The 27,941-nt window shown below is 42.2% G+C and overlaps 2 protein-coding genes across 7 annotated transcripts in view; both read right to left on the bottom strand.

The window, feature by feature from the left end:
- TRPM1 (transient receptor potential cation channel subfamily M member 1) overlaps positions 1–27,941 on the bottom strand; it is a 106,650-nt gene that overhangs the window by 23,083 nt on the left and 55,626 nt on the right. For 5 of the 6 annotated variants that reach the window (XR_004475994.2, XM_033402992.2, XM_033402993.2 and 2 more), the window contains 8 exons: positions 26,631–26,771; positions 25,717–25,746; positions 19,683–19,975; positions 17,049–17,277; positions 6,125–6,247; positions 5,448–5,579; positions 3,269–3,397; positions 678–929 (listed from right to left, as the gene is read on the bottom strand). Coding sequence is in view for 5 of the 6 variants with exons in the window: in XM_033402992.2 (XP_033258883.2) it covers positions 678–929; positions 3,269–3,397; positions 5,448–5,579; positions 6,125–6,247; positions 17,049–17,277; positions 19,683–19,975; positions 25,717–25,746; positions 26,631–26,771 (1,329 nt within the window). In the remaining variant the exon portion in view is untranslated. The remainder of the gene's footprint in view (positions 1–677; positions 930–3,268; positions 3,398–5,447; positions 5,580–6,124; positions 6,248–17,048; positions 17,278–19,682; positions 19,976–25,716; positions 25,747–26,630; positions 26,772–27,941) is intronic. The other variant, XM_049705661.1, reaches the window with a different exon arrangement.
- Positions 19,982–25,710, bottom strand: LOC101289740 (palmitoyl-protein thioesterase ABHD10, mitochondrial-like). The gene has a single exon (XM_033402999.2). The coding sequence runs from the start codon at positions 22,212–22,214 to the stop codon at positions 21,333–21,335; it is 882 nt and encodes a 293-aa protein (XP_033258890.1). The 5' UTR covers positions 22,215–25,710; the 3' UTR covers positions 19,982–21,332.

Raw genomic sequence — 27,941 nt, forward strand, 5'->3', positions numbered from 1 at the left:
GTAGTTACAGTGCGAAATGCTCTGGTTACTATGGATACTGACCTCATAGAATTCTTAATTTTGAACATCCCTGAAGATGAGGGCCCTGGCTGGGATTAGCTCAACCATATAGCCCTTTGCTCAAAACCACTTGCCCTACAAAGAGTTATTCCTAAGCTTGGAAGACTTCCTTTCTTCTGGGACCAGTCCCAACACTTGGGCTATTTTAAGTGATGTAAGGATGATCTGCTGGTTCATTTTTAGTTTCATATTTTATGGCCTGTTCTGGAGTAAATGTTGCCATGGATTTGTCTTGACCTCATCACACGAATTGCCTGTGTGCACTCCATGCCAGAGCACGTGAGCTGGAAGACTGTCTGGAGTAGGGGTCGGGGAGGGTGACCCCGGGCCCCCTTCATCTCTGGCTTCTACTGCACGTTAGGAGGTTATGTATCGGGTTATTGCCAGAAATCCATGGACCTACAGTAGGCCCTCATCCTCATGTTCATCAATTGGATTTAATTAAATTGTCGGTATGTAGAAGAACTAGGTATCTTAAAGCAAAGAACATTTCCTGTAGGAAACCAACTGCAAGGGAAAGGTCAAATGAAATGCAACAGAGCCATGCTGGAGGCCTGGCCTCAGGTCCTAACCACAGTCTCGGTGTCTGTAGTTACTCACGGGGCGTCAGGACTAACCATCTTTCCGATCATCATCACGTAGGGTCCCAGATACTTGTTGACACCAAAGATGTCCAGGACACGGATGTACCAGAAGATGATATCCACGCAGTAGATCACGCGGCCATAGCCCATGTAGGGCTGCTTCTGTAGGCGGAGGATGGCTCCAATCATGAACATGGAAATGGCCACGAGGTCTGTGATGTTCCAATATTCCTGAAGCCAAACTTTTATTTTCTGGCTGAGTTTACCGGGTTCTGACATGAGGATCTATAAAGAAATGCCAAAGAACAAAAAACAAGGGAGTGTGGTATTGGAAGACTTGTCTTCTTAGAATCTTGGGACATTAGGACTGGAGCGGCATTCCAGGGCATCTGGTCCCCTTTCCTGCTCAAGACTTCTAAGTACTAATCTTCTCAGGCAGAAAAACATATCTAGAAAGGGAAATTCCACAAAATCCTCTGTATGCCTGGAGTCAGGGTTTCACAAACTCTCAGGAAATGCCTTCTAAATTATGTCCCTCTGGCTGTAATTAAAGTAGCTGCCTTTTGATCCCTTTTCTAATTCTCTGGACACTTGCCTGTGAGCCCACGTTCCAGAGTTAGTCCAGGAGGAAAACTCTAGAGCAGAGATAAACCTGTGTGGTCCCACAGAGGGGCAGTCCACCCAGGGGAGATGGCAGAACCGGGATGGGAAATGTTTATCAGCCAAAATTGCTTTGTAACTCAGAGATGGGAAGGCAGGGGGAAGCTGAACTTGATTTTCTCCTGCTTGAGAGCTTACCCTTTCAAAATCACCACTGATTAAAGGGACACTTCCTCAGAGTAAACCTGAAAATATGTAACAAGCAGCAGGCACGGGCACACTTAGAGCAAGCCCCACGTACGCAGCTATGGCGTGCAGCAGGGTGGGGGTCTTAAAAGTGGTACCCCTTTACTTACCGAGACTCTGGGGAGGTTCTGGGGGCTCCAGAGATGGGATGGGGTGGTGGCTATTTATGGGCCAACCCAGAAGGCGTTCACTAGTTTAACAACCTGTGCACTCTGACTGATAGCCGCCCACCCTCTTTCCTATAACTGGGGGTAAAGAACAGTGTCAGTATATGGCTGATGCTCAGTGAGCTCACGGTGTCCCTAGAGGTGGCACGGCAGGCCACTTGGGAAATCCCAGTTGTAAAGTGGGCAAAGTTTGAATGAAGCCCAGCTAGAAAAGAAACAGGAGTAGTAGGAGATGGGTTATAACATTTTAGATTTGGCACTCTGCGTTTCTCGGGCTGTCATCAGACTGACAGCCTCGAATTAGCTCTCCTGGGAAGAAGTTACCAGTGATAATTTTTCAGTTCAGTGAAAGGGTCACTGCTGATTGCAAAATAAGAATATTGGTTCTCTATCAGTGGGAGAAAGAATATGAAGTTCTGCTGTGTGCTTTCTCAAGTTTATTTTTTCTTGGCTATAAGCTTTCCCTTTATAAGCTGTTATAAAGAATTAAAACTTGCAGGTGATATTAGAAAGAAAAGGACCTGGCCCATATTTCCTCTGCAGCCTGCAGGGACTGCCCTCTTGAAGTTACATGTTAGTTTCAAGTCTCCTGTGACACGAGTCTGCAAGAGATGGTGTCTGTCCTTTTCTAACACTTCTTTGAAAATCCTGTTCCCTCTGTTTGCAGCAGTTGCGCTGGCAGCCTGCCCAGAGGCACTGGAGGCTTCCACCAGGTGGATGCGCCCAGCCCCCATCTGCTGCAGGTGCCGCTGTTCGGCTCCCACCTGCCCCCCTGGGCAATTGCAGCCACTTTCCCAGAGATGCTGATGGCTGGCTGATGTGGGTACAAAAGTCTGTTCCCTTTGGTCAAAGTGGGACAGACTCTACAGTATTAAATACATTCAGAGTTCCCTGCAGGATTAGGCCAGGGACAGATTCCACTGAAGCCACACCTTGCTCAGCCCCTTCCCCTCTTCTGACCTGGTCACCCTGTTGCCTCTCTCTGCTCTCCTGGGAGCTCTCCTTTAATAAACCCCTTGCACAAGAATCCCCTTCTGGGTTGGAGCGAGGACAGTGTGGTTCAAAGTCCTGAGTTACAGGAGAAATGTCATCTCCTACATCTCCCTTTCTACTTCCAGCTCCGAGAAAACAGAGCCCAAATTTGTACCCAGTTGGAGTCATTGGTTTATCTCAGGTACCTGGCAGCATTTATGCTGCTTTTCTAGGCACTCAGACTTATTTTTATTACTAAACACCATCTATTCTGCCTTGTGTTTTGATTTTCAAGTTCAAATTCAGTTGGAAGCAGAAGGTGTATAAATCTCAAGCAAGGGAACTGAATCAACTTGGGATTGTGACACCTCGAAAGAAAAGTTCCACGGCACTTGGGATTTGCACAATACGTTTTTAAAATAAGGAGCTACATCTGGGGACTTCCCTGGCGGTCCAGTGGCTAAGACTCTGTGCTTCCACTGCAGGGGGCATGGGTCCGATCCCTGGTTGGGGAACTAAGATCCTACACGCCCTGTGGCCAAAAAAAAAAAAAAAAATTTTTTTTTTTTTTTTAAAAGAAGATACATCTGAATTGAAGTCAGTGGTGGGTGGGGCTGGGACAGGCCTTTGGAGCATCACCTCCCGAATTTTCTCCAGGGCCAGGCTCACGATGTAGGAGATGACGATCCACTCCTGGAGGCAGGGCCAGCGCTCCATCCGCACCAGGATGACGTAGTTGAACAGCAGTAGGTAACCCAGGTAAGATATCTGAAAGGCAGAAACCGTGAGCAGTTCTGGGGAGGTCACATGTGCCTGAAAAAAGCTTCGAAACCCTATTTACAAGTGGACACATCTTCTAAAACAAATTTTCATTTCCAGATGCACTGAATCCTTTAGAGGAAAACTTCCACTCACATCACCAGTGCAGGCAGAGGACTTTGAGGCAGATGGGGAGGCATTTTGTACTTTAGTGCAATATGGGCACTGACAGTCCATTCTCTAAATGAAGATGCATTTGTTGCTACTATCATCCTCAAGGGGAAATTATAAAGTTGCACGAAATTATGATGAGTCGGGAAACTTTTAGTAGTTGACTGGTGTGCCCTCTACATTCCTGGAAATTGGAAAATGTTACTGACTCTTCCCTGCCTTGCAAATTTCCTTCTTGAACCTTTCCACTGCTGGCGGATGTGGGAGGTTCGAAGGGAGGAGGCTGACAATGAGGTGTCTTCCCAGGTACACACACCTGTCTTGAGGCCCCTCGGTCAGCCCTGATATGTCTGTGATGTGCTGTGCCCACAGCAGGGTGCCTATCCTTGTGGCATGTAGAGTTGGGAGGGATATGGGAGTGAGCTATGAGGTGGAGGGAGGGTGGTCTGAAGATGACCGAGGTTGATTCACTCTGAAGCTGTACGCACCATGGGTACAGGCCCCTTCTGAAGTCTTGGGTAGGTGGGGGGAGGGTGTATACTAGCAACAATATTTGTGATTCGCAGCCTTTTTTTTTTTTTTAAAAGATGCCTCCCTCCTGATTGTTTAAGTTTTACCAGGATACAGGTAGCATCCCATGTATCCACTATCTAGTCTTTGCAGGAGGATTGGAGCAAGAGTTCTCAAAGTGGGGCTGCACTGGGAACCCCTGGCAAGCTATAAAATGTGCGACCCCCTCCCCACATCCAGAGGCAGCATTTAGAGGCCCTGGGGAGACGCCCAAGGCTCATCAGCCCCCTGGCCCTGCCCTCTACATACGCATCTGTGGAGGCCAGGTATCTTCCTGGTCCTCAGCTGGTTCTGACCAGAACAAGTGGGCAGCTGTGGCTTTGGTGGTATCGCCAGATGTGGCTGCCAAAAGGTTGGGTGTCCAGGCTATAGCTGGCCTGGGTCCCCATGCAGCCCGCTGGGTGCCACGCCCCAGAGCTCTGCCTCTGCCTTCTGCCCTCCTCATCCATCACCCTGTCCATGGCTTTGGACCTGGCCCCTCACATCCCATCACCTGCTCGCACCCAGTCACTAATGGGACTGCAGTGCCACGATGTGCCAGGCGTGTGCTGCTGCTTGGCATTTGGGACTTCATGAATATTGTCCCTCCCCCGGACCGCAGTGGTTGCAGGAAGCACAGCATGCCTGCCACCCCTGCTGGGATGGCCTGCACCTGAGCCAGTTTCCTCCAAAGGCTTCCAAGCTGCTCCAGTCTCCTCGCCCCACTTTTCCTGCCCATCCACGTGCATAAGGCTGGACCACTCTTGTTCTGGGTGCACCACTCTGCTGGAGCCGTCCAGACAGAGGCCACTGATGGGGCTGGAGGAGAGTGTGTGGTCACGAGGTCAGTGTGGCCTGCACTTGAGAGCAGAGATGCCTTGATTTGCTCCTGTATTCCAGGACTTCATGCTCTGGGTTCAACCCTACTCTTTGAGTAACCCCGTCAGTCTCCTGAAAAATGACATCTGTGAGCTTGCTCTCTAAATTCTAGTCATCTTTGTTCATTGTTGGAATAAAACTCTACTTCCCTAAGTTTGTATTACTAAAGACATTTGAAAAATCCTTCATCTTGAGCAAATAGAATATGACTATTTTGCTTTATGAAATGGTGTATTTGGGGCTAGGATGGCCACATTCCTATGTATAAATATATGACAAGATATCTATCTAGATCCAATTTTAGCTGAAGATTCTGAGTTAGTCCCACTTCTGTTTTCATAATTAATTTTAATCCATTGATTTTTTTAAAAAAACACTTTTTTTAAGCCCTTGACAATTTTCTTGATTCTGACATGTCTAAAACATGCTAAATGGTGAAGGCTAAGGGCGGGGAACTTACCGTGTAAAACCAGAACTTGACAATAGGAGCGTTGTAGAATTCACAGATCTTGGTCCCGATGGGAACACTTCTTTGCTTTTTTTGTTCATTCTCCTCGTCCCCCTTTCTTGAGCCAGTGTCTGCATTCGCATCCTGGAAACAGAGCAAAGCACGTGGCAAGCAGGCTGCCAGATGGGAAACGCCCTGGACTCCAGCACCATATTTAACAGACAGGTGCCTCAAAAATCAAGGATATAAAAGACGCAGACATAGAGAATGGACTTGAGGACACGGAGAGGGGGAAGGGTAAGCTGAGATGAAGTGAGAGAGTGGCATGGACATATATACACTACCAGATGTAAAATAGATAGCTAGTGGGAAGCTGCTGCATGGCACAGGGAGATCAGCTCGGTGCTTTGTGACCACCTAGAGGGGTGGGATGGGGGTGGGTGGGAGGGACACGCAAGAGGGAGGAGATGTGGGGATATATGTATATGTATAGCTGATTCACTTTGTTATACAGCAGAAACTAACACACCATTGTAAAGCAATTATACTCCAATAAAGATGTTAAAAAAAATCAAGGATTATAAAAATGTCCGCAATTCTTGCAGTTTCTAAATTCACGGCGAGAGAAATCACAACTATTTTGAAAATGAGAGTTGATGGATACTTTTAGAATCAAGGGTATCACTGACCATATTCTCCTCCTCTTTTTCTTTGCCGTCTTCATTTTCCTTGGATGTTTGATATGAGAAGTCATCACAGGTGCGAAATTCCAAAAACAAGATGGTCGGGGGGAGAAGAATCCCCATGATAACCTAGGTATGATGAGAAAAGTGGATTTTTAAGCTATGGTAATTCTTAAAAATTTTCCCAGTATAGGCAAAAAATTTTAAATTATGATCTTCAGCATTAATCAGTAATCTAGCAGCCCTGGAACAGGTCTATCTCTGCTCTGACGGTCTGTGGCTTATTCTGTTTGCTATGTTGATAGAATTGCAGACACTGAGAAATTTAAGGTCATCCACCAAATTTTTCTAGATGAATAGCAAGCAGTATTGTGTGGAATCCTGACTTAAAAAGCGAAGATCTTGCAATAGTGTTTCAAAGCAGGCAATTTTTTAAAGTAAAATATAGTAAGTAAAAATAAATAAATAAATAAAATGATACCTCTAGTGAAGTAGACCAAAAATATTTTATATAGGAATAACTTAGATGTAAATGTGAATATATGGACCAAGAGTTGGAAGACAAACGTGACTCATGAATGTAGGACTTACTTGGGCTCTGCCTAGACAGCAAAAGGATGGCCTAGCTTATAGATGGAAACCCTTGACATTTTTGTCAGTGCCATGCGGTGTGTCTCCAATACGGAACTCTGTCCCCAATGTTCAATGCTAATTTTTTGAAGTTTCCCCTCAGCAATCCATTATTAAGAATAACACAAAAGGGGGACATCCCTGGCGGTCCAGTGGTTAAGACTTCGCCTTCCAGTGCAGGGGCTGTGGGTTTGATCTCTGGTTGGGGAGCTAAGATCCCACATGCCTCACGGCCAAGAAACCAAAACATAAAAGAGAAGCAATATTGTAACAAATTCAATAAAGACTTTAAAAATGATCCACATCAAAAAAAAAAAATCTCAAAAAAAAGAGTAACACAAAAGGGTTATTTCTACCATATACTAAAAATTATATTATAAAGCACCAATAATTAAAACAAAGTGGTACAGATGCACGAAGAGACCAAACAATAGAGCAGAATGGAAGGTCCAGAAAAAGAGTCAACTACACATAGGCAATTAATTTGTGATACAAACACCACCTCCAATGGGAGGAGTAGAGATGACTATTTAATAAACTGTATTGAGAAACTGGGTGATCATCTAGAAAATAATTAGGTTGGATTCGTATCTCACACATACACCAGAATAAATTGCATCTAGCTCAAATATTTTGTGAAAGAAAAAAAAGGGAGGGGGCACAGACAGAAGATAAAACAACTAACAATCACCACATGAAAATTCTTTCATAAATGGAGAGTAGGAGAAGGCCTTTCTAATTAGGCTCCCAAATCAAGAAGCAATCAAAATAAAGATCAATATCTTTGATACTGAAAAAAAATCACAAACTTCTGCACAATGAAAACATGCCTTAACCAAAGTAAAAAATAACTTCTGGGAAAACATATTTGCAGCTCATGTGACAGGCAAAGGGCTAATCTTTCTAATTAGAAAGGATCTTCTAGAAGTCAAGAAGAAAAATTCTAACAACCCAGCAGAAAAATGGGCAAAGGCAGTGAACTTAGGGACATTTGTACTGAGAGGAAAATGGGCTTGTCCTCACTCATAATAAGAGACATTCAAAGAAACTACACAGAGATCTCATTTTTTACCATTAGATTGGAATGTTTGCTCACACACTGTATTGGTGGAATTGTGGGAAAACAAGACATTCCCTACACTATAGGTGGACACCTCCACAGAGTGACAGCTATCAAGATTGCAAGTGCATATCCCCACGGGGCCACCAATTCCCCTTCTGGACATTTATACAGCAGATAAGTGAGATACAGTATGTGTCCAAGAGCACTCATGGTGGCAGTGAGTGTAGCACCCCCAGGCAGGAGTGACCTCCATGGCCTCACTGGGGACTGGTCATAAACTGTGGCCATCGACCGTGAAGGAGAACTGGGGAAGCGGGTAAGAATGAAGGAATATTCTGTGTCCCAGAGGAAGTGAAAAAGGAAGGTACAAAACAATAATGATGCCAACCCTTGTGAAAAGGAAAAAAAAAAAAAAGAATATTTACTTCATCATGAAAAAAAGGAAAGAAAGAATATTTATTCATAGTAGCTTTATATATGGAAATATACATAAGAAACAAATATCAGTGGTTGCCAATGGGTAGAACAAGCCATATGGGGGACAGGAGTTGGGAAGGAGACTTGTCACTTATACTTTAAAATAGTTTTAATTTTTAATATGTGCATGTCCTTATGACCTATTCAAAGAATTAAAAAAAGAACAAACCATCCCTGCTTTAAAATAATTATATATTTATGTTGTGAATTAAAAATGCTTGGAAGGGGGCTTCCCTGGTGGCGCAGTGGTTGAGAGTCCACCTGCTGATGTAGGGGACACGGGTTCGTGTCCCGGTCCGGTAAGATCCCACATGCCGCGGAGCGGCTGGGCCCGTGAGCCATGGCTGCTGAGCCTGTGCGTCCGGAGCCTGTGCTCCGCAACGGGAGAGGCCACAACAGTGAGAGGCCCGCGTACCGCCAAAAAAAAAAAAAAAAAAAAAAAATGCTTGGGAGGAAGTCTGATGTTTACAAATATTTATACCTTTGGGTAGACATTATATCTAAAAGTAGCATTAGGTAAAGAAGGAAATGATAGAAAAATACCCACTGGATTTCAAAGACTTAGTACAAAAAAAAGCATATAGACTATCTCATTAGTGATTTTTTTCCTTTCAAAAACATGTTGAAATGATAATATTTTGTATATACTGGTTTAAATAAATATATTATTAAAATTAATTTCAACTGCTTCCTTTTTACTTTTTACAATGTACTTAAAAAACTTCTTGTAACTATTAAAAATTTTACTTTCTTAACTAGAAAATTTAAAGTGACATATGTGGCTTGCATTTTATTTCTGTTGGACAGCACTGCTATAGATTCTATAGTTTCATCTTGCTCTTTAAAATTCTGGCATGTTTAAAAATTGCTTTTTAAAATATATGTTTCCTGGTTGTTTATGGGTTGAAGAGATAGAACATTTGGACCTGTAGACTTCATCACGGAGTGGATTTGGGGATGCTCCTCTGCCCTTGTTTTCTCCTGCCACTTGGCAGCTGGATGCAGAGGCTGGACCAGACCCAGGCTGTTTTGTAAATTTTATTGAAGTAGGGTTGATTTACAATGTCGTGTTGAATGTCTGCTGCACAGCAAAGTGACTCAGTTATATATATTCTTTTTCATATTCTTTTCCATTATGGTTTATCACAGGATATTGAATATAATTCCCTGTGCTATACAGTAGGGTCTTGTTGTTTATCCATCCTATATATACTAGTTTGCATCTGCTAATCCCAAACTCCCAATCCTTCCCTCCCCCACCTCTCCTCCCCCTTGGCAACCACAAGTCTGTCCTCTATGTCTGTGAGTCTGTTTCTGCTTTGTAGATATGTTCAGTATGAAGGTTACTAAAAATAGAGTTGCCATATGATGTAGCAATCCCACTCCTGGGCATATATCCAGACAAAACAATAATTCAAAAAGATGCATGCATCCCAATGTTCATAGAAGCACTATTTACAATAGCCAAGACATGAAAACAACCTAAATGTCCATCGACAGATGACTAGATGAAGAAGACGTGGTACATATATACAATGGACTACTACTCAGCCATAAAAAAGAATGAAATAGTGCCATTTGCAGCAACCTGGATGGACCTAGAGATTATCATACTAAGCAAAGTAAGTCAGACAGAGAAAGACAAATACAATATATCACTTACACGTGGAATCTAAAATACGACACAAATGAACATATCTATGAAACAAAAACAGACCCAGGTTTGAGCCCTATGGCAAGACTGTAGATGGCATGTTCTTTCATTAAAAAGTATACCGTTTATCTTGGGCTTCCCTGGTGGCGCAGTGGTTGAGAGTCCGCCTGCCGATGCAGGGGACGTGGGTTTGTGCCCTGGTCCAGGAAGATCCCACATGCTGCGGAGCGGCTAGGCCCGTGAGCCAAGGCCGCTGGGCCTGCGCATCCCGAGCCTGTGCTCCGCAACGGGAGAGGCCACAACAGTGAGAGGCCCGCGTACCACAAAAAAAAAAAAAAAAAAGTATACCGTTTCTCTTTTGGTGATGTTAGCAGCAGTTGATGTCAATTCATCAACTCACTGGGGTTGAAAATTGGTGCTGTTCTAATGCTATCATTTGGTTTCCATTTCTTGGCTGGAATAATTTTACAAAGAGATGTTTCCCTCATCTACTCAGTGGTTACCCAGTGGTTCAGTTCATACAGAAAATGCAGGATAAAAGCTTGATTCTTTCCCCTGTATGTACCTGTTTTCAAGATAATGGATTGATTTCCTATCAGCTGCTGAAGGTAACTAATTTTTCTTTTTTTAACTATTTCGTATTCCCACCAGCAGTGTAGAAGAGTTATAGTTCTTCCACATGCTTGCCAACACTTGGTATGGTCAGTCTTTTAATTTTAGCTTTTCTAGTGGGTGTGTAGTGCTATCTCATTGTGGGTTATTTTTATTATATTCAATTTAGTTAAGCTAAAAAAATAAAAACCAGTTCACCCATTTCTCCCACTCCATCCTCACCCCTGCCTCTGTCAACAACCAATCTGTTCTCTGTGTCTGTGAACTTGCTTTTTGGTTTTTTTAGTTTTCACATGTAAAAGAGATCATCACGTATTTGTCTTTCTCTGTCTGACTTATTTCACTTAGCACAACGCCCTCGAGGTCCATCCACCTCGCAAATGGCAAGATTTCCTTCTTTTCTATGGCTGAATAATATTCCATTTTATATATGTGTATATATATATATAAAAGTATAAAATATACACGGTGTATATATAATAATATTCCATTGTGTGTATATATATCATTGCATACATATATATGTACATATATATCACAATTTTTTATCCATTCATCCATCAATGCACACTTAAGTTGTTTCCATGTCTTGGTCATTGTAAATAATGCTGCAATGAACCTAGGGTGCAGATATCTTTTCAAGTTAGTGTTGTTTTCTTTGGATAAATACTCAGTTGTGGAATTGTTGGGTCATATGGTAGTTCTATTTTTAATTTTTTGAGGAACCTTCATACTGTTTTCCATAGTGGCTGAACACCCACCAACATTCCCACCAACAATGCACCAGCGTTTCCTTTTCTCCACATCCTTGCCAAAACTTCTTATTTCTTGCCTTTTTGATGATGGCCATTCTGACAGGTGTGAGGTGATATCTCATTGTGGTTTTGATTTGTATTTCCCTGATGATTTGTGATGTTGAGTATATTTTCATGTGCTTGTTGGCCACCTGTATGTCTTCTTTGGAAAAACGTCTATTCAGATCTTCTGCCCGTTATTTAATTGGATTGTTGGTTTGTTTTGTTTTCTGCTTTTAAATTGTATGAGTTCTTTATATATCTTGGATATTAGCCCCTTATCAGACATACAATTGCAACTATTTTCTCTCATTCAGTACGCTGCCTTTTCACTTTGTTGATGATTTCGTTGGCTGTGCAGAAGCTTTTTAGTCTGATGTAGTCCCACTTGTTTATTTTTGCTTTTGTTGCCTTTGCTTTTGGTGTCAGATTAAAAAAAATCATCACCGTGTCAAGGGCTTATGTTTTCTTCAAGGAGTTTTATGGTTTTAGGTCTTATGTTCAAGTATTTAATCCATTTTGTGTTAATTTGGGGGTATGGTATAAAACAGTGGTTCAGTTTCATTGCACGTGGCTGTCCAATTTTCCCAACATGATTTATTGAAGAGACTATCCTTTCCCTATTGTATATTCTTGGCTTCTTTGTCATAAATTTATTGACCATATATGCATGGGTTTATTTCTGGGCTCTCTATTTTTTTCCATTGATCTATGTTCCTGTTTCCATTGTTTTAATTACAATAGCTTTGTAATAAGGTTTGAAATCAGGAAGCATGAAGCCTCCAGCTTTGTTCTTCTTTCTCAAAACTGCTTTGGCTATTGGGAAACTTTTTGGATCCACCTAAACTTTAGGATTGCTTGTTCTATTTCTGTGAAAACTGCTATTGGAATTTTAATAGGGATTGCATTAAATCTGTATATTGCTTTGGGTAGCATGGACTTTTTAACAATATTAATTCTTCTAATCCTTGAGCATGGAATATCTTTCCATTTATTTGTGTCTTCTTCAATTACTTTCATGAATATCTCATAGTTTTCAATATACAGGTTTTCACCTTCTTGGTTAAATTTATTTCTAGGTGTTTTATTCTTTTTGATACAACTGTATATGGAATGACTGTTTTCTTAATTTTTCTTCCTGATAGTTCTTTATTAGTGTATATGTTTACTTAAAAATATTGTTATGAACTCATGGATTTAAAGATATTTGCTATTCATTACTATTAGTAATAGTATTGAAGGTCAAACTGTCCTGTTCGTTTGGCCAGTGGAAGCCTCTTCATGTTTGCTCCTGGGTCCCCCTGATCTGACCCTAGGGGTCCTTGATAGCTTCTTTAACAACTGGTGTGTCAACTATTCTGGGCTCATCTTGTACATATCCTGCTACAGACCTGGAATCAACCATATCTCCAAGAAGTTCTGGCTTCAGTGAATGGGAAATGATATTTCAAGGCCACAGCCTGGGCACTAGGACTGTTCATGCTTTTGGGTAGGTCTTTGTTTCTAGGCTTTTCATTGGCCAGAGCTGGAATGAATTCATATTGATGCTTCCAATTAAGTACTATAGGCTTTTTTGCTTATCCTCTTCCAGATTACATCTGTGTTTCCTTTTCTTCCACACCAAGTCCTAGTTCTCAAGGACAGAGGGGGGTGACAGAATTAAAATATCTCACTGTTAATCAGTTGCTTTAACTTAATAGTTTCAGAATAATGATGTTAATACTACCACTATCAATTATGATTACTGAAAAGTTACACTTTTTTTTGTACAGGTGCTCCCCATTCTCCTCTCATTTTTATTTTTTTATTTGATTTTATTTTTTTAAAATATGTAATTTTATTTATTTTTGGCTGTGTTGGGTCTTCGTTGCTGCGCACGGGCTTTCTCTAGTTGCAGCGAGCAGGGGCTGCTCTTCGTTGAGATGTGTGGGCTTCTCCTTGCTGTGGCTTATCTTGTTGCGGAGCACAGGCTCTAGGCGCGCAGGCTCAGTAGTTGTGGCTGGAGGGCTCTAGAGCGCAGCTTCAGTAGTTGTGGTGCACGGGCTTAGTTGCTCCATGGCATGTGGGATCTTCCCAGACCAGGGCTCGAACCCATGTCCGCTGCATTGGCAGGCGGATTCTTATCCACTGCGCCACCAGGGAAGTCCCTCCTCTCATTTTTAAATGGTTCTATTATATCTATATTATCAGAACATATAGCTGTTATATACTATTTTCTCTCCCACTTAACTGTCACTTAGTTTTAACACTACAAGTAAATATGTATCTGATGCTATCAGCCCTGTTGCTGATGCCTCTCTGGTTATTTTGGTTGTTGGAGATTCTTTCTCTAATAGATTCTTCAGAAAGTGCTCATAGGAACAATATTTCCCTGAGTTCTTGCCTGTTGGCAACATGTCATGTGTACCCTTTATATTTGACCATCACTTTTGCTAGATATAAAATCTTTGCCTCAATTTTCTTTCTGGGAGTATTTTTATATGATACACACCATTTTTTTTTTCTGACATAAATGGTTGCTATTGAAAGTCTGATGATAATTGAATTTTTTTCCCTTAGAAGTCACTTGATTTTTTTTTTTTTTTTTTTGCCTAGAAGCTCAAATAATTCTTTTTTTCATTAAAATCCAATAACTTTATTAAAGTGTGTCTTGATGTTGGTTATTCTGGTTGATGTACTCAGGTTCTCAGTGTGTTTTTTTAAATATATAGTTTCATATCATTTGTCTTCAAGAGAAATTTTTGAATTCTAGTTTGAGACACTTGCTTCTATTTCTAGTTTTAGCTGTTATGGATACTTTCATACTTTTAGCAACATAGGCAATATCTTATGTTGCTATTTCTTTGTTAATTTAAGTACTATCTTAGTCATCTAAATATCTATTTTAGATGAGACTTTATCTTAATTTATCTCCTTCCCCTCTGCTCCCATTTTTAACAACCACATCGGTATTTTCAGTTCCTATGAAGTTACCTTTGTAACTTTACACAATAAACTGGAATCTTCACCTCTTGTTTCAACAACTCTTGACAGTTCTGATTCCCCACTTTACAACATGGGGATATTATGCTGTTTACCCCTCTCTCTTCCCCTTCCCACCAGCCAACTTTTCTTAGCTGTACCTTTACTTTCGTAGTTTCATACTTGATAACCTTTGTATTATATTTAGGATTTATATTTAGGTCTTCAATACTCTGTCTATTGGATTATTCTAAAAAACTGAAGATCAATAAAAAGCATTTACATTTTTATTACCGTATAAAATACTGTCTACTGTACAGTCACATGGCGTGCTGTGATTGCAATTTTAATGTAGAATTCTGGTGCTACTAGAGAAACCTGATCATGGTATCAAAGGTCAAATGGTCTTTTTTACCTTCTATCACTCAAAAATCGTACCAAATTTTCATTTAAATCATAACCGAGCCTTAACTTTTGTGTGCAGTTTTTTTTGTTTTCCCTGGTATTTGATTCTACTTCTATTTTCTCATTAATGATTATGAACTCTTTTTGTTTCCCTAACCCATACCCCTGACCCTTTATAGCATCTTAGTCACTGCATCTATTTGTTGGAATCATTTCCATTCTTCTGTGTACTTTCTTCTTGCATATCACTGACTCTTTGCACTCATTTCATCCAACTGCTTTTTCATACGGGGATTTTTAAAAACTGGGGCTTGTTTCTTGCATTCCACATCACCTGTGTTCTTGCAATTTTGAACGCTTCTTTCAATGGAATGCCTGCTGAAGTACTTTTTCTGAAGGAGTAAGTAGAAAGTATATAACTTGAATCTTTGTCTATCTTAAATAGATATCCTATCCTCATGTTTAAAATAGCTGGACTGGGTAAAAAAAAAAAAAAAAAAAATCCAGGTTCCAAATCCTCTCAGAACTATGAAGGCCTTGTTTCAGTGCCTTCTAGGTTTCAGTATTATTAACGGAAAGTCTGATGCCAACCTGATGTTCATCACTTTGTAGGAAACCTGCTCTTTTTAAAAAAAAATCTTCAAGATCTTCTCATTATTCTTGATATTCTAAAAACTATTTATTAATATCCAAACTTATGTATAATATCAGCTTAGTGCATTGTGTATAATTGGGCAATTAGGCATGACATTTATATTTTTTTTTAAAGAAAGAAATGGAAATTTTTATTCAAGTCAAATTTGAGGATTATAACCCAGGAAAAGCATCTCAGAAAGCTTTGAGAACTGTTTCTAACATTTTTTTTTTTTCTTCGCGGTACGCGGGCCTCTCACTGTTGTGGCCACTCCCGTTGTGGAGCACAGGCTCCGGACGCGCAGGCTCAGCGGCCATGGCTCACGGGCCTAGCCGCTCCGCGGCATGTGGGATCTTCTCGGACCGGGGCACGAACCCGTGTCCCCTGCATCGGCAGGCGGACTCTCAACCACTGTGCCACCAGGGAAGCCCCAGTTTCCAACATATTTTTAAGAAACGAAGTGCCTTCTGTATGTCAGAACCCTGATGCCCAGGATAACATATATGGTCTTTTCTTTATCCTCATAGCAATCCCATGAGCTCAGTATAATATTGCCATCACAGAGTAGGTTATCTGAAGGTTAGAATCTCTCCTTAAGATAACCTAGTCGTTAACAGTAGTAAACAGCAGAGCTGGGATTTGGTCTCAGTACAATTTTCTATCCCCTAAATCCTTTTCAGACACTTTCATAGCTTCATATTCTCTCATAAACCCCATAGAATGAAAACATTGCCAATTAAAATGATATCAGACAGCAACCTAAGTGTCCATTGACAGATGAACGGATAGAGAAGATGTGGTGTATAAACACAATGGAATATTATTCAGCCATAAAAAAGGAATGAAATAATGCCATTTACAGCAACATGGATGGATCTAGAGATTGTCATACTAAGTGAAGTAAGTCAGAGAGAGACAAATATCATATGATATCGCTTATATGTGGAATCTAAAGAAAGGATACAAATGAACTTATTTACAAAACAGAAATAGACTTACAGACATAGAAAACAAACTTGTGGCCACCAAAGGGGAAGAGGGGGAGGGATAAATTAAGAGTTTGGGATTAACAGGCACAAACTACTATATATAAAATAGATAACCAACAAGGACCTCCTGTATAGCACAGGGAACTCTGCTCAATACCTTGTGATAACCTATAATGGAAGAGAATGTAAAAAAAAGAATATATATATATATATATATATATATATATATATATAACTGAATCACTTTGCTGTACACCTGAAACTAACACAACCTTGTAAATCAACTATATTTCAGTAAAAGTTTTTAAAAAGTAAAACAAAACGATATCAGACAATTTCAGAGTTATAAGGGCATCTATAGAAATAGAGCTCCGGTGTCCACTATAGTGGCGGGTGGCTGGTCCAGGGATGCATGGCTAGTTAGGGTGGACTCCAAGCCTGTAAGCCACTCATGCTGCAGGTCAGGCTCTGGCGTTAGACCACGTGGATTCAGGAGCCAGACCCATGCCTTGCAGCTCAGATCCTATCCCTTAATCTTGAAGCTTCCGGTTCTCCTGTAAGACAAGGATTGCCATGGCGTCTCCTTCCTGGGGTTGTTCAGAGTCATGGATGTATAAACCACAGCAAGTGCTTAGCTCAGCCAGGCAGGGAGTCAGAGCTCACGGGTGGCACTTGTCACTATACTGTGCTTACCGACCACGTCACGCATACCTTCAGGCCAGGGTTCTTCCTCATCCGCAGCCTTCCCATCCACATGTCAGTCAGCAGCATCTGGCTGCAGGTGTGGGCGATGAAGTCCCGATGTTTGGCTGCGACAGCCAGTTTGAGGCAGGTCGAGTTGCTCCAGTTTTTCAGCTCGTAGGTCAGCAGTTTCATGGCGATCTGCTCGTCATGCTTGTAGGACTGGTCCAAGAGCTCCACAGCAAGCTGGCCAAAGTCTCTGCAGAGACAGAAATGGGAGCAGGGTGGTCACGTGCTCTTCATTCGAGAGCTGTGTCCGCGGGGATGTCGTGGAGCCACAGGACACAGAGTCTGTGACTCCCTGTCCTCTGGGAGCTCCAGGGGATGTCCCCAGAGGGGACGGCCAGGGGCCGTGCTTAGCCATGTCAGGGGCTGACTGCTCTTGCTGTAGATGGCGCTTTAGGTGGAGCCCAAGTCTGCCCCTCAGGCCCCAGGGACAGAGCAAAGACAAAGCCCCTTCCCTCAGGCATTCACGGAACAGGGATGCAGATGGAAAAGATGGCAAATGAGAGTTTGAAAACAGCGCCTGTGGGACTGGAAGTCAGAACAGTGTTCATCCTTGGTGCAGGGGAGAGGTGGACATTGAAAAGGCCTCCAGGAGGGCTGGTGGCACAGGTAGGGTCCTGTTTCTTGAGGGAGCTGGTCAAAGTTGTGTGTTGGGTTTGTGAACAGTCACCAAGCTGCATGTTTTGCACACGTGTCTTCTCCTGTATGAGTGTAATACTTCAGTGACACATGGATTACAAGAGCGCTCTCAGTGCTGTGAAGGAGACAAGGTATAGTTGCCACGGGGACCCAGAGCAGAGAGGACCAATTGCTGGAGGTGGGGGAGGGGGAGTGATGGGAACCAAGTGGCGGATGGAGAAGGGGACACAGGTGATTTGTGAACATAAGATGTATTCCCTTTCCACATGACCCTGATGCGAGGATTTAATGATAGTCATGAACACTTCTTGTTCCTTCAACTTTTTGTGTGGCATCGATGTGATTAAGGTACAGTCCTATAGGGATCACCTTTCTTTGCTTTTGTTTCTCCATTTTATAGAAGATTTGATGCCAGTTCTGAGTGGAAGGATGAAAAAGGGAGGCATTACTTGTGGGGGATGGAGACGCAGACTCTGCAGTATCTTCTGGCCTCAGGCCCCACGGGCTGCAGGGGGTCACCACAAGGGTCCTCTAGGAAGCAGAGGGACAGGGCTTGCCAACAGATGGAGGCAGGGGAACGCCTCCCTATTTGTAAGAGTCTTGAACACCTGATGTTTAGAAGTCAGCTAGTGATTTTAGAAATCCAGTCCGAAAGATAAGCAGGGTGCTTCACAAAACAAAGATATTACATGTTGGCAGAGGGGCCTGTGTACAATTCAAGTTCACACGTCTGTAAAGTTGCACGGGGACTTCCGGTTTCTGGTTCCACACGTAAGGGACTTGGAAGTTGCCACTCTGTCCTAATAAAAAGTACAAAAGCTCAACAAACTCAAAATCCACGACTTTTCTAAATTCATCAGAGAATTGAGGTCACAGGGCAAATTGCTGTCCACCAAACTGGAAAGACAGAAGGCAGATACTGAGAATCACAACTTAATGGAGCACAAACCCGGGGAACCAGCGCCAGGTTGGAAAACCTGAACTGTAATTGATGAATTTCTGGAGGCCCCGTGAGGACAAGTCTGCAAGTTAATAGCTCCGGATGGCCCAGGCTTAGAGAAGTATCCACATTTTCGTGAGTTTTACCTCCAGGAGCCCCACCAAGTTCTCACAGAGAAGATGGGGGAAGAATCCTTTCATGCTGCCATCTGGGAGAGGGGAAAGGGTCCATTCTGAACTATGCCCAGAGCACTCTATTCTTCATAACAAGGCCTGCCCTCGGGGGAAACTGGCTAACCAGAGCTTAACCTATTGGTGTTTTATCAGAGCCTAACTGAACTAGAGGGAGGGAAATACCCAACTCCAGCCCCCTGTAGCCGTCCTAAGGGGGGGAAATCCAGAGGTACTTGTGAAGGTCAAGTCCAAGGGCACAGGTTCACTAAGGTTGTTTCCTTATGAAAATTGGTCTCATTGTCTTTGCACTAAAATTGTGTTTCCCAGAAACAGAATCATGGACATAGAGAACAGACCGGTGGTTGCCAAGGGGGAGGGAAGTTGGGGTAAGATTTCATATATAGAATGGATAAACAAGGTCCTACTGCATAGCACAGGGAACTATATTCAATATCCTGTGATAAACCATAATGGAAAAGAATATTAAAAAATGTGTATCTATATATATATGTATATATATGTATATGTATAACTGAGTCACTTTGCTGTACAGCAGACATTACCACAACATTGTAAATCAACTATATTTCAACAAAAAACATATATTGATTAAAATTGGGTTTCCATAGTTTGCACCAGAAGGCAGTCAACAAAAACAATGCGAGTCCAGAAACGCCTCAGAGAGACAGAAGGAAAAATGCTGACATAATGGACAAAGCACTTGATGAACAAGCTTTAAAGGTAATTGTACTTAAGTGAGAGATACATTTGCCACCCTTCCCAGCAAAGGGACAGTGCTCAGGACCATAGTGTCTCCTGGTCCTTAAATTCCCTCTGGACACTCACTTTGAGTTGTTGTCCAGGTCCTGGGAGATGTCGTCCACCAGCTCGCTCTCGGAGGACTCGTGGGCCATCGACTTGTAGAGCTTGCAGGCCACCAGGGCCTTCGCCATGCTCTCCTCCCCCCGCTGCCAGAGGAAGACCGCCATTTTTTGGCGCTTCATCAGCACGGCCCACACCATCAGCTCGTGGAAGGGGTACTGGAATCGACTCACGGCGGGGTCGTCCACATCGATGTCCAACTCCTCCTCCTTTTTCTTCTTCTTCTTTTTCTTCCCTTTGGCTGGAGGCTCATCATCCTGAGGGGAGAGAAGCACCTTTGCCATGGTTCTGCCATAAACGTGCAACAAAGGGTTTCAAGACAACTGGAAAAAGGGAAACCTCTCCCTCCAAGGGAATAAAGAGAATTCTAAGTACATCTGCGGTTTCCAACCAGTGTACTAATTCTTTTGAAAAGATGCACATGTTTATTATGAGAAGTAAACCATCGAAGACCAAATGAGCTGAAAAGGCATACTACTGTTTGAAGAGTTTATACGCCTGGGTTGGCAGGGTTTTTTTTCCCCAGAAGCCTCTAAAAATTGAAGAGATGCTGCAAAACTAAAACAAAGAAAACACTTCAATCCAAATCACCCCATGGGAGAGATAAAGCCTGTAGCTTATTTCCTCAGGGGAGTCTTCAAGTACCAACACTCGTTTGCCAGATACCGCTGAACTGGAGATTATTGGGAAAAATGTAAAAGGGGATGGAGAAAAATGTCTTGTTTCCCTACTAATGGTTTAAGGAAGCAAGCGTTCCGTTTTTTAAAATTATAATTTATTTATTTATTTATTTTTGGCTGTGTTGGGTCTTTGTTGCTGCACGCTTTCTCTAGTTGCCGTGAGCGGGGTCTACTCTTTGTTGCGGTGAGCAGGCTTTTCATTGCGGTGGCTTCTCTTGCTGCGGAGCAGGGGCTCTAGGCCCGCAGGCTTCAGTAGTTGTGGTGCCTGGGCTTAGTTGTTCCACGGCATCTGGGATCTTCCTGGCCCAGGGCTCGAACCCGTGTCCCCTGCATTGGCAGGCAGATTCTTCTTATTTTTTTTAATATATAAAGTAATAGCTTTATTTTGAACTTTATTATGTTTCAGACATTTCTCTAGTCATTTTAGATTTATTTCAATAAACATTTTCCTATATTTTGTAAACTGCATTTTAAAATCAGAAATAATTTTGCAAATCTCCATATACAATGATACCAAACAGAAAACAAAAAAATCAAGTTTTATTAGCAATTCTAAGTAAGAGCTGGCACAGTTAACATAAGCATTAGAAGGTAAACATCTCTTGAATAAAAAAATAGGAAATATTTTAATGAAAAAAGTCAAGGATTGAAGGAAGGAGAAAATTTTTCAAACAGCAGCTGGCTCTTTCTTCACAATCTGAATCACTTGTGCAAATACATCATTAAATACGCACATGATATTTACAAGGTAGAGATAAGAGAAAAAAACCTTCTAAGTATCAGGGTCCTTCATCTGTTATCCCTCTTCCATCTTCTGGATCCATTACTTTACATTCCAACTAAAACTGTGATTCTAGTTAACTACAGTTGAAAGCTTATCAATTAAGTCATCAATAGTGTAAACCAGAAGTTGAATGTCCACTTTTTCCTTCATTCAGTGATCACTATTCTTTCGGAGGAAGACATCTACATCTGTGCTGACTACTCGGTCAGCAACCTGCATGGACATATGCCATGATACAATGTCATCCTTCATGCCGTGGAGCAATCTTATAGGGCAGTTCACAGGAATAGGACTATGTAACAAGCAGTGGTGCTCTGCTTCTTTAATGACACTGTACTGAATGCGATAAACTCCTCCTTCACTGTATTTTGATGGCATGGACCACACACCTTTCATCTCTATTTCCTTTTTTGCCTCAACAGGAAGCTGATTAAACTGTGTCACTAGGCCATCCACAGCTGTCGCTATGCCAATAAGAGCAACAACCTTTTGTGGCCGTGTGATTGCAGCATGAAGCATAAGCCATCCACCGAGGCTAGATCCAGCTAGTATCTGTGGTCCTTCAGCTAAGTCATCAATTATAGAAAGAACATCTTTTCTCCATTTTCCCACTGTGCATTCTTCTAAGTTACCATCTGAATTTCCAACTCCTGAGTAATCAAAGCTTATACAGGCGTGACCTAGAGATTTGCAAAACTCCTCAATTGCCAATGCTTTTGTACCATTCATATTAATATAGCCAGGGATGAAGATAATTCCTGGACTTTTGCCTTTTAGCCTTTTATGAGCCAGGTTTGGAAGATCTGGTCGACTAAGGAAAGAGGTTGATGTCTTTTGTCTGCAAGCTGGGAGCCACTGTGGTGCCGGCTCGGCCTTCGGTGCAAGTAATGTGCTGAGCCCACAGTGGAAGCCGAAGGAGACGGCCATCCAGCCCCACCTATGACAAGGTACCCCGGCAGGCGGATTCTTAACCACTGCGCCACCAGGGAGGTCCCACAAGTGCTCCATTTTGAATGAGCTTTGTCTTTTCATGGATGTGCTATAAATGGAGGGTCTCCCATGACTGGGAGAATTGGGGTTGAAACATGGTCAACATTTCCCATTTCCTAAAGGGATTGTGAGGGATGATTCTGAAAACGGAGAAGGACCCTAAAGGAATGTCTGTCATGACTGGGAGAATTGGGGTTGAAACACAGGAGTGTCATGGAAATATATGGGGCTCAGACTACTCCAGGCTAGGGCTTCAGTACCCAGTAGAATGACAGAAATGGGTATTTGCTCTTTTGCAAACAGCTTTCTTGTCAATGATCCACTTTTATTCTTATACTGACTCTGAGAGGTTGTGAATGTCTTCCATTCCATCAGATGAGGAAGTTGTGACCCAAAGTCTGAATAATTTGCCCACATACACACGGCTGGAGTGGCTGGGCAGGGTGGGGGTGAGGGGGGAGACTGGCTCTCCAATTCCTATCACATGTTGTTCATGACTAACCCAAGTTTTATAACCTTATAATGAGTTGTCTGACATTTTAATTGAAACTATGGTATCTTGCCTTAGATTGAAATGTTTTTGTTCAGGGACTTTCCTGGTGGCACATTAGTTAAGAATCTGCCTGCCAATGCAGGGGACATGGGTTCGATCCCTGGGCCAGGAAGATCCCACATGCTGCGGAGCAACTAAGCCCATGTGCCACAACTACTGAAGCCCATGCACCTAGAGCCCATGCTCCACAACAAGAGAAGCCACCGCAATGAGAAGCCCGCACACCGCAACGAAGAGTAGGCCCCACTCGCCTCAACTAGAGGAAGCCCGTGCCCAGCAATGAACACCCAATACAGCCAAAAATAAATTAATTAATTAATGAATTTTAAAAGTGTTTTTGTTCAAATTTTCTAATTTGTCCCAGTAAAACTACAGTTTCGGTCATTTAGGAAGGTTGGTCTATATAGGTTAAAAATTGACATTATGGAAATTAAAAAATAAACATAGCTTTATTTTCAAGAATATATCCAGTCAAATAAAAATCCACTAAGGACTAATGAAAGGCTGTAAAACAGAAACCCTTTTAAGCCTATCTTTCAATAATACATTGTATTGTTAAAATACTAGTTGTATGCAAATTCTGTTAAAGTAATTTTAAGATTGCTAGAGAAAGAATATAACCAACAAGGGATTAATTTCCCTAAAATGCAAGAACAGCCACAAAACAACAAGAAAAAGAAACAACCCAATAAAATAACAAAAGATATGAACTGGAAGTTAAAAAGAAACTGACCCATCCACAATCACAGTAAGAGCCTCTAAACACCCCTCACTTAGAAATCAACTTGAAAAAATTAGTACAGATAGAAGCAAATTGAACAATAACATTACCAAGTTTGATCTGACAAAGACGTATATGTATTGTACCCAACAAGCCGGGAGTACACATTTGTTTCTAACACACATGAATCATTAACAAAATTCCACCTGGCATTATTCCCTAATTCTTTTGAGATTTTCTATATCAACAAATTCCAGATATCAGAAATCATGTAGTATACACTCAAAGAATAAAATTAAAAATCAACAAGAGTAGGATAACAACAATAACAAAATTCTGTATCTGGAAAATTTTAAATACACTTATAAATAACTTGTGGATTAATGAGGAAAGTATAAACTGTTTAGAAATGAATTGCAATGAAAGTTCTACTTACCCAAACCTGTGGGATACCATGAAAACAATGCTCAGAGAAAAAATTTATACTCTTTATGCATTTATTGGCATACAGGAAAGACTGAAAATAGGCAGGGACTTCTCTGGCAGTCCAGTGGTTAAGACTTCACGCTCCCACTTCAGGGGGCACAGGTTCCATCCCTGGTTGGGAAACTAAGATCCCACATTCCACATGGCATGGCCAAAAAAAAAAAAAAATGATGTGAACACTATAAATATGGTATAATTTGGAGTCCCTTGGGAAGGGCCTCTTTCTCATACACTCCCAAATAATCTTCCCCATCTATCCCAGTGCCTTAACAATCTGTCGGTATAGATTGATTCCTTTAAACTAATTAATTAAAATAAAAATTTTTTAAAAAAGAAAATGGGCAAACTTCGCTTTCAAATTGAGTCAATAAAAATAATACAGTAATTCCATATAAAGTATATGGAAGGAATGAATAAAATATATTAATAAAATAGAAAACAGAAAAAAGAAAGTTGCTTAATAAAGCAAAAATACCAATCAAATCTGAAGGCAAGTACGGTTAAGAAAAAAAGGGAGAAGATATAAATATAAAAAAATTGGAACAAGAAATGGTACACAGCTAAAGATATTGAAAAAATTAGAATACTATGTAAAGGTTTATACCAAAGTACTTGCAAGTCTAGAAGTAAATTGTTTGCTAGGAAAATATAATTGACCAAAGCTGACTCTAGAAAATAGAAAAGCTCCATGAACTCATGTTATGAAAATTATTATAAAGGCAGTGAAAAATATGCCCCTAAAACACAGGACTGGGACCAGGCTATTTTACAGGAGAGTTCCACCAAACCTTCACCCAACAGATAAAGCCAACATGATGCAACCAACCTAAGAGAGCATGGACTTACGGAAAGCTGCATATCATAACCCTTCTAGTTACGCTGAAGGTCGGTGTCAACTGTGAACACAGAATCAAAACCTACCCTGTATCCATACAGAAATTGGGATGCTATTTGAATCATGAATTTGAGAAGAGTCTTTACAATAGACAGTCTTAATATTCTGTGTTATGATATTTCTTTCACTCATTTATATATTTTCATGTCTAGTGCTTTTTTTAAAATTAATTAATTATTTTTTTGGGCTGCGTTGGGTCTTCATTGAGGTGCACAGGCTTCTCATTGCAGTGGCCTCTCTTGTTGCAGAGCACGGGCTCTAGGTGCGCGGGCTTTAGTTGTGGCTTGTGGGCTCTAGAGCACAGGCTCAGTAGCTGTGGCTTAGTTGCTCCACCGCATGTGGGATCTTCCTGGACCAGGGCTCAAACCCATGTCCCCTGCATTGGCAGGAGGATTCTTAACCACTGCACACCAGCGAAGTCCTAGTGCTTTGTTCTTGAGTTTCCTCGTTAAGGTTATTTCTGGATACTTTTGTCCTATTATGAGGAAACTTTGTCAATGCGTCTGGGTTTTCTAGAAACCAAATTTTTTTGCCAATGATAATTTTCCCCCTTTTTAAAGTATCCTTCCTTTATTTATTTTTTCACGTGGTAAAATTCCCAGAACACTTTTAAAAACCAGTGGGGTTAATGATGCCAACAATAATGGATGTGCTTGACTTGTTCTTGATTTTGATAAAAATGAATGGGGTGGCTTTTACCTTTTGAAACATGTCTGTGATCTTTTTTTACATAATTTGACTAAATCATCCAAATAAATTTTGGTGTGTGGTGTAGTGGATTTATTCATGGAAAACAAACTTGTGCAATTTTATGTTAAATACAAAACGAAGAGGGCTCCACACACTTAACCACAATATCATAAAGCCATTGGAAACAAGTCCTACTTACTTCCATTCCCAGAAGTTTGAGAGCTTTAGGCTGCATAATGAAAGGGGAGAAAAAAATGAATGGAATCAGATAACTGATGTTATGATACTGGGGGTTGTACATTAGTAATATCTTTAGTAGCAATAATAATAGATTAAAAAGTACTTGGTATCGTTAACAGTTAAGGACAAACCCAAGGAAAGGAAATGCTTTAATATGGAACCTCTGCTTCTGTCAGCCCAGGTCAGGTGAGGAGAGAGATGTGCAGACATGGGACCCGCATCCCAGGTAGAACCAGAGAAGTTCACCCACAGAGGAGACACAGAGCTATGGAGCTCTGAGTGCGGGCGAGGCGAGGGCTTCATGGGAGATCTCACACGTGAATTGGGCTTGCGGCACACGTGGGGTTTTGACAGGGGAAGATGCCGCAGACACAGTAGTAGAGTTTGATTCTGGCAGTGGTACATGGTTGCCCACAACACGGTGGGGATGGCTAGGGAGACTCTTAGATGCTGTGATCATGAGCTTGACAGTGCTTCGTCAGGCGCTGGGGATCCTTGGGAATTTCTGAGCAGGGAGTGCACTGTTGGGTCCCTCGTTTTGGAGAACTGGGGCGGGTCCAGCGGCAGGATGGATGGGAGAGGGCAGAGACAAGGGAGCCTGGGAAGAAGGCTATTGCGAACAAAGGATGGGGCAGGGGCAAGTGCTGGGCTGTGCGGCCCCACGAGCTGAGGGAAGAAGGTGCGTGGTGAAGCCTGGGCGTCTGGAGGCATGCTGAGACCTCCCACCGAGAGCCACTGCGGGAGGACGGGCAGGTGTGCTGGGGGATGGGGTGATGAGTTCGGCTTTGAAGCGGCTGAGTTATTAGAAAGGCTAGCAAGGAACCACATGTGATTCCGGGAACCACAGAACACCACGTGTTCGCTGAGTCCTACCCTCTTGGGTCCAAACAGGTTGTTGTAAAGGGTCCGGAAGCCCTTCCTTGTGTAGTTGCAGCGGTAGGCGCCCCCCATGAGGTACTCCAGCACGAGCCCAATGTCTATGAGGCTGATGTGGTAATCGGGTGGAAGGTTGCCCTGTAAGAAAAGAAGCTGTGTCTCAGGCCCTGCGAGAAGGGACCCACAGCGTGGACTTCGGCAACACCTCGGCATCATGGTCATTCCTGCCTACGACGTGAAAGTTGGTGGTACCAACGGGGCATTAAACAATCTTCAGTCTGTTTCCATAGGATTGTGGGAGATAAGGGGGTAAACCATGTTCCAGAAAATGGGTTAGACTTCCCAATGAGAAGCATTAGAAGCCCATGAGGCTGGAGGGGAGAGGCCTGGGCTTGTCCATGAGCTCGGACAGAATGGCCTGTAATGTGCATTTAAACATAAGGGAAAGAAAAGAATATATATATAAAGAATGTATATATGTATAATTGAATCACTTTGCTGTACAGCAGGAATTAACCCAACATTATGAACTATCCTTCCATGAAAAAGAATATTAAAAATGTATATAAATGTATAACTGATCATGCTGTACAGCAGAAATTAACACAACATTGTAAATCAACTATGCTTTGATAAAAAAATATTGATTAAGGAAAAAATACATAAAGGAAAGATGGTGTAGCTGGTGCAAAGACCAGATTCATTTTGTTGAGAAGGTGCTTTGACAGCTGCTTGCAGGGGATAATCCAGTTTCGGGGGGCTGGCGTCCAGATTTTCTGCAGAAGGAGGGAATGAGCAGCGTGGCAGGCAGGAGGACTCTGTGGAAGACAGTGGGCGGACAGAATATCCCTGGGGCCGGGAACTTTCTAGGGAAAGCTCCACATGGTGCCCTGTGACTTTCTGGGGGACCCCTCAGATTTCAGTAAGAACACAAACACTGCAAACTATCTGATGTGCCCGGGAGTCGGTGAAGGGGCAGAGTCCTGCAGCAGAACGGAAGAGGCTGTGTTGAGATAAAGGTAGCGTGTGGGTGGAGGGGAGGAGTGCAGAGGGGCATCAATGCATCTGTAAGTCGGTCATTCACGCCAGAGGGCAGTTGGCTTATCCAGGAGGCAGAGCTGACTGGTCCATTATAAGGATGTTTTGCTATGTGCTGTTTCCTGCTTGGTTAATTTCCTATGGCTGAAATGATGGTAGAAACCTGGGGTCCGTCCCATGGAGGCTACACCTTCCAAATGTCCTCCCTGTACATGAGGACTGAATCCTTCACTCAGCCATTGCAAGTCTGTTCAGCCCCTACCGTGATCC

Source organism: Orcinus orca, chromosome 2 (genome assembly GCF_937001465.1).
Source record: "Orcinus orca chromosome 2, mOrcOrc1.1, whole genome shotgun sequence".
Classification (NCBI taxonomy): Eukaryota; Metazoa; Chordata; class Mammalia; order Artiodactyla; family Delphinidae; genus Orcinus; species Orcinus orca.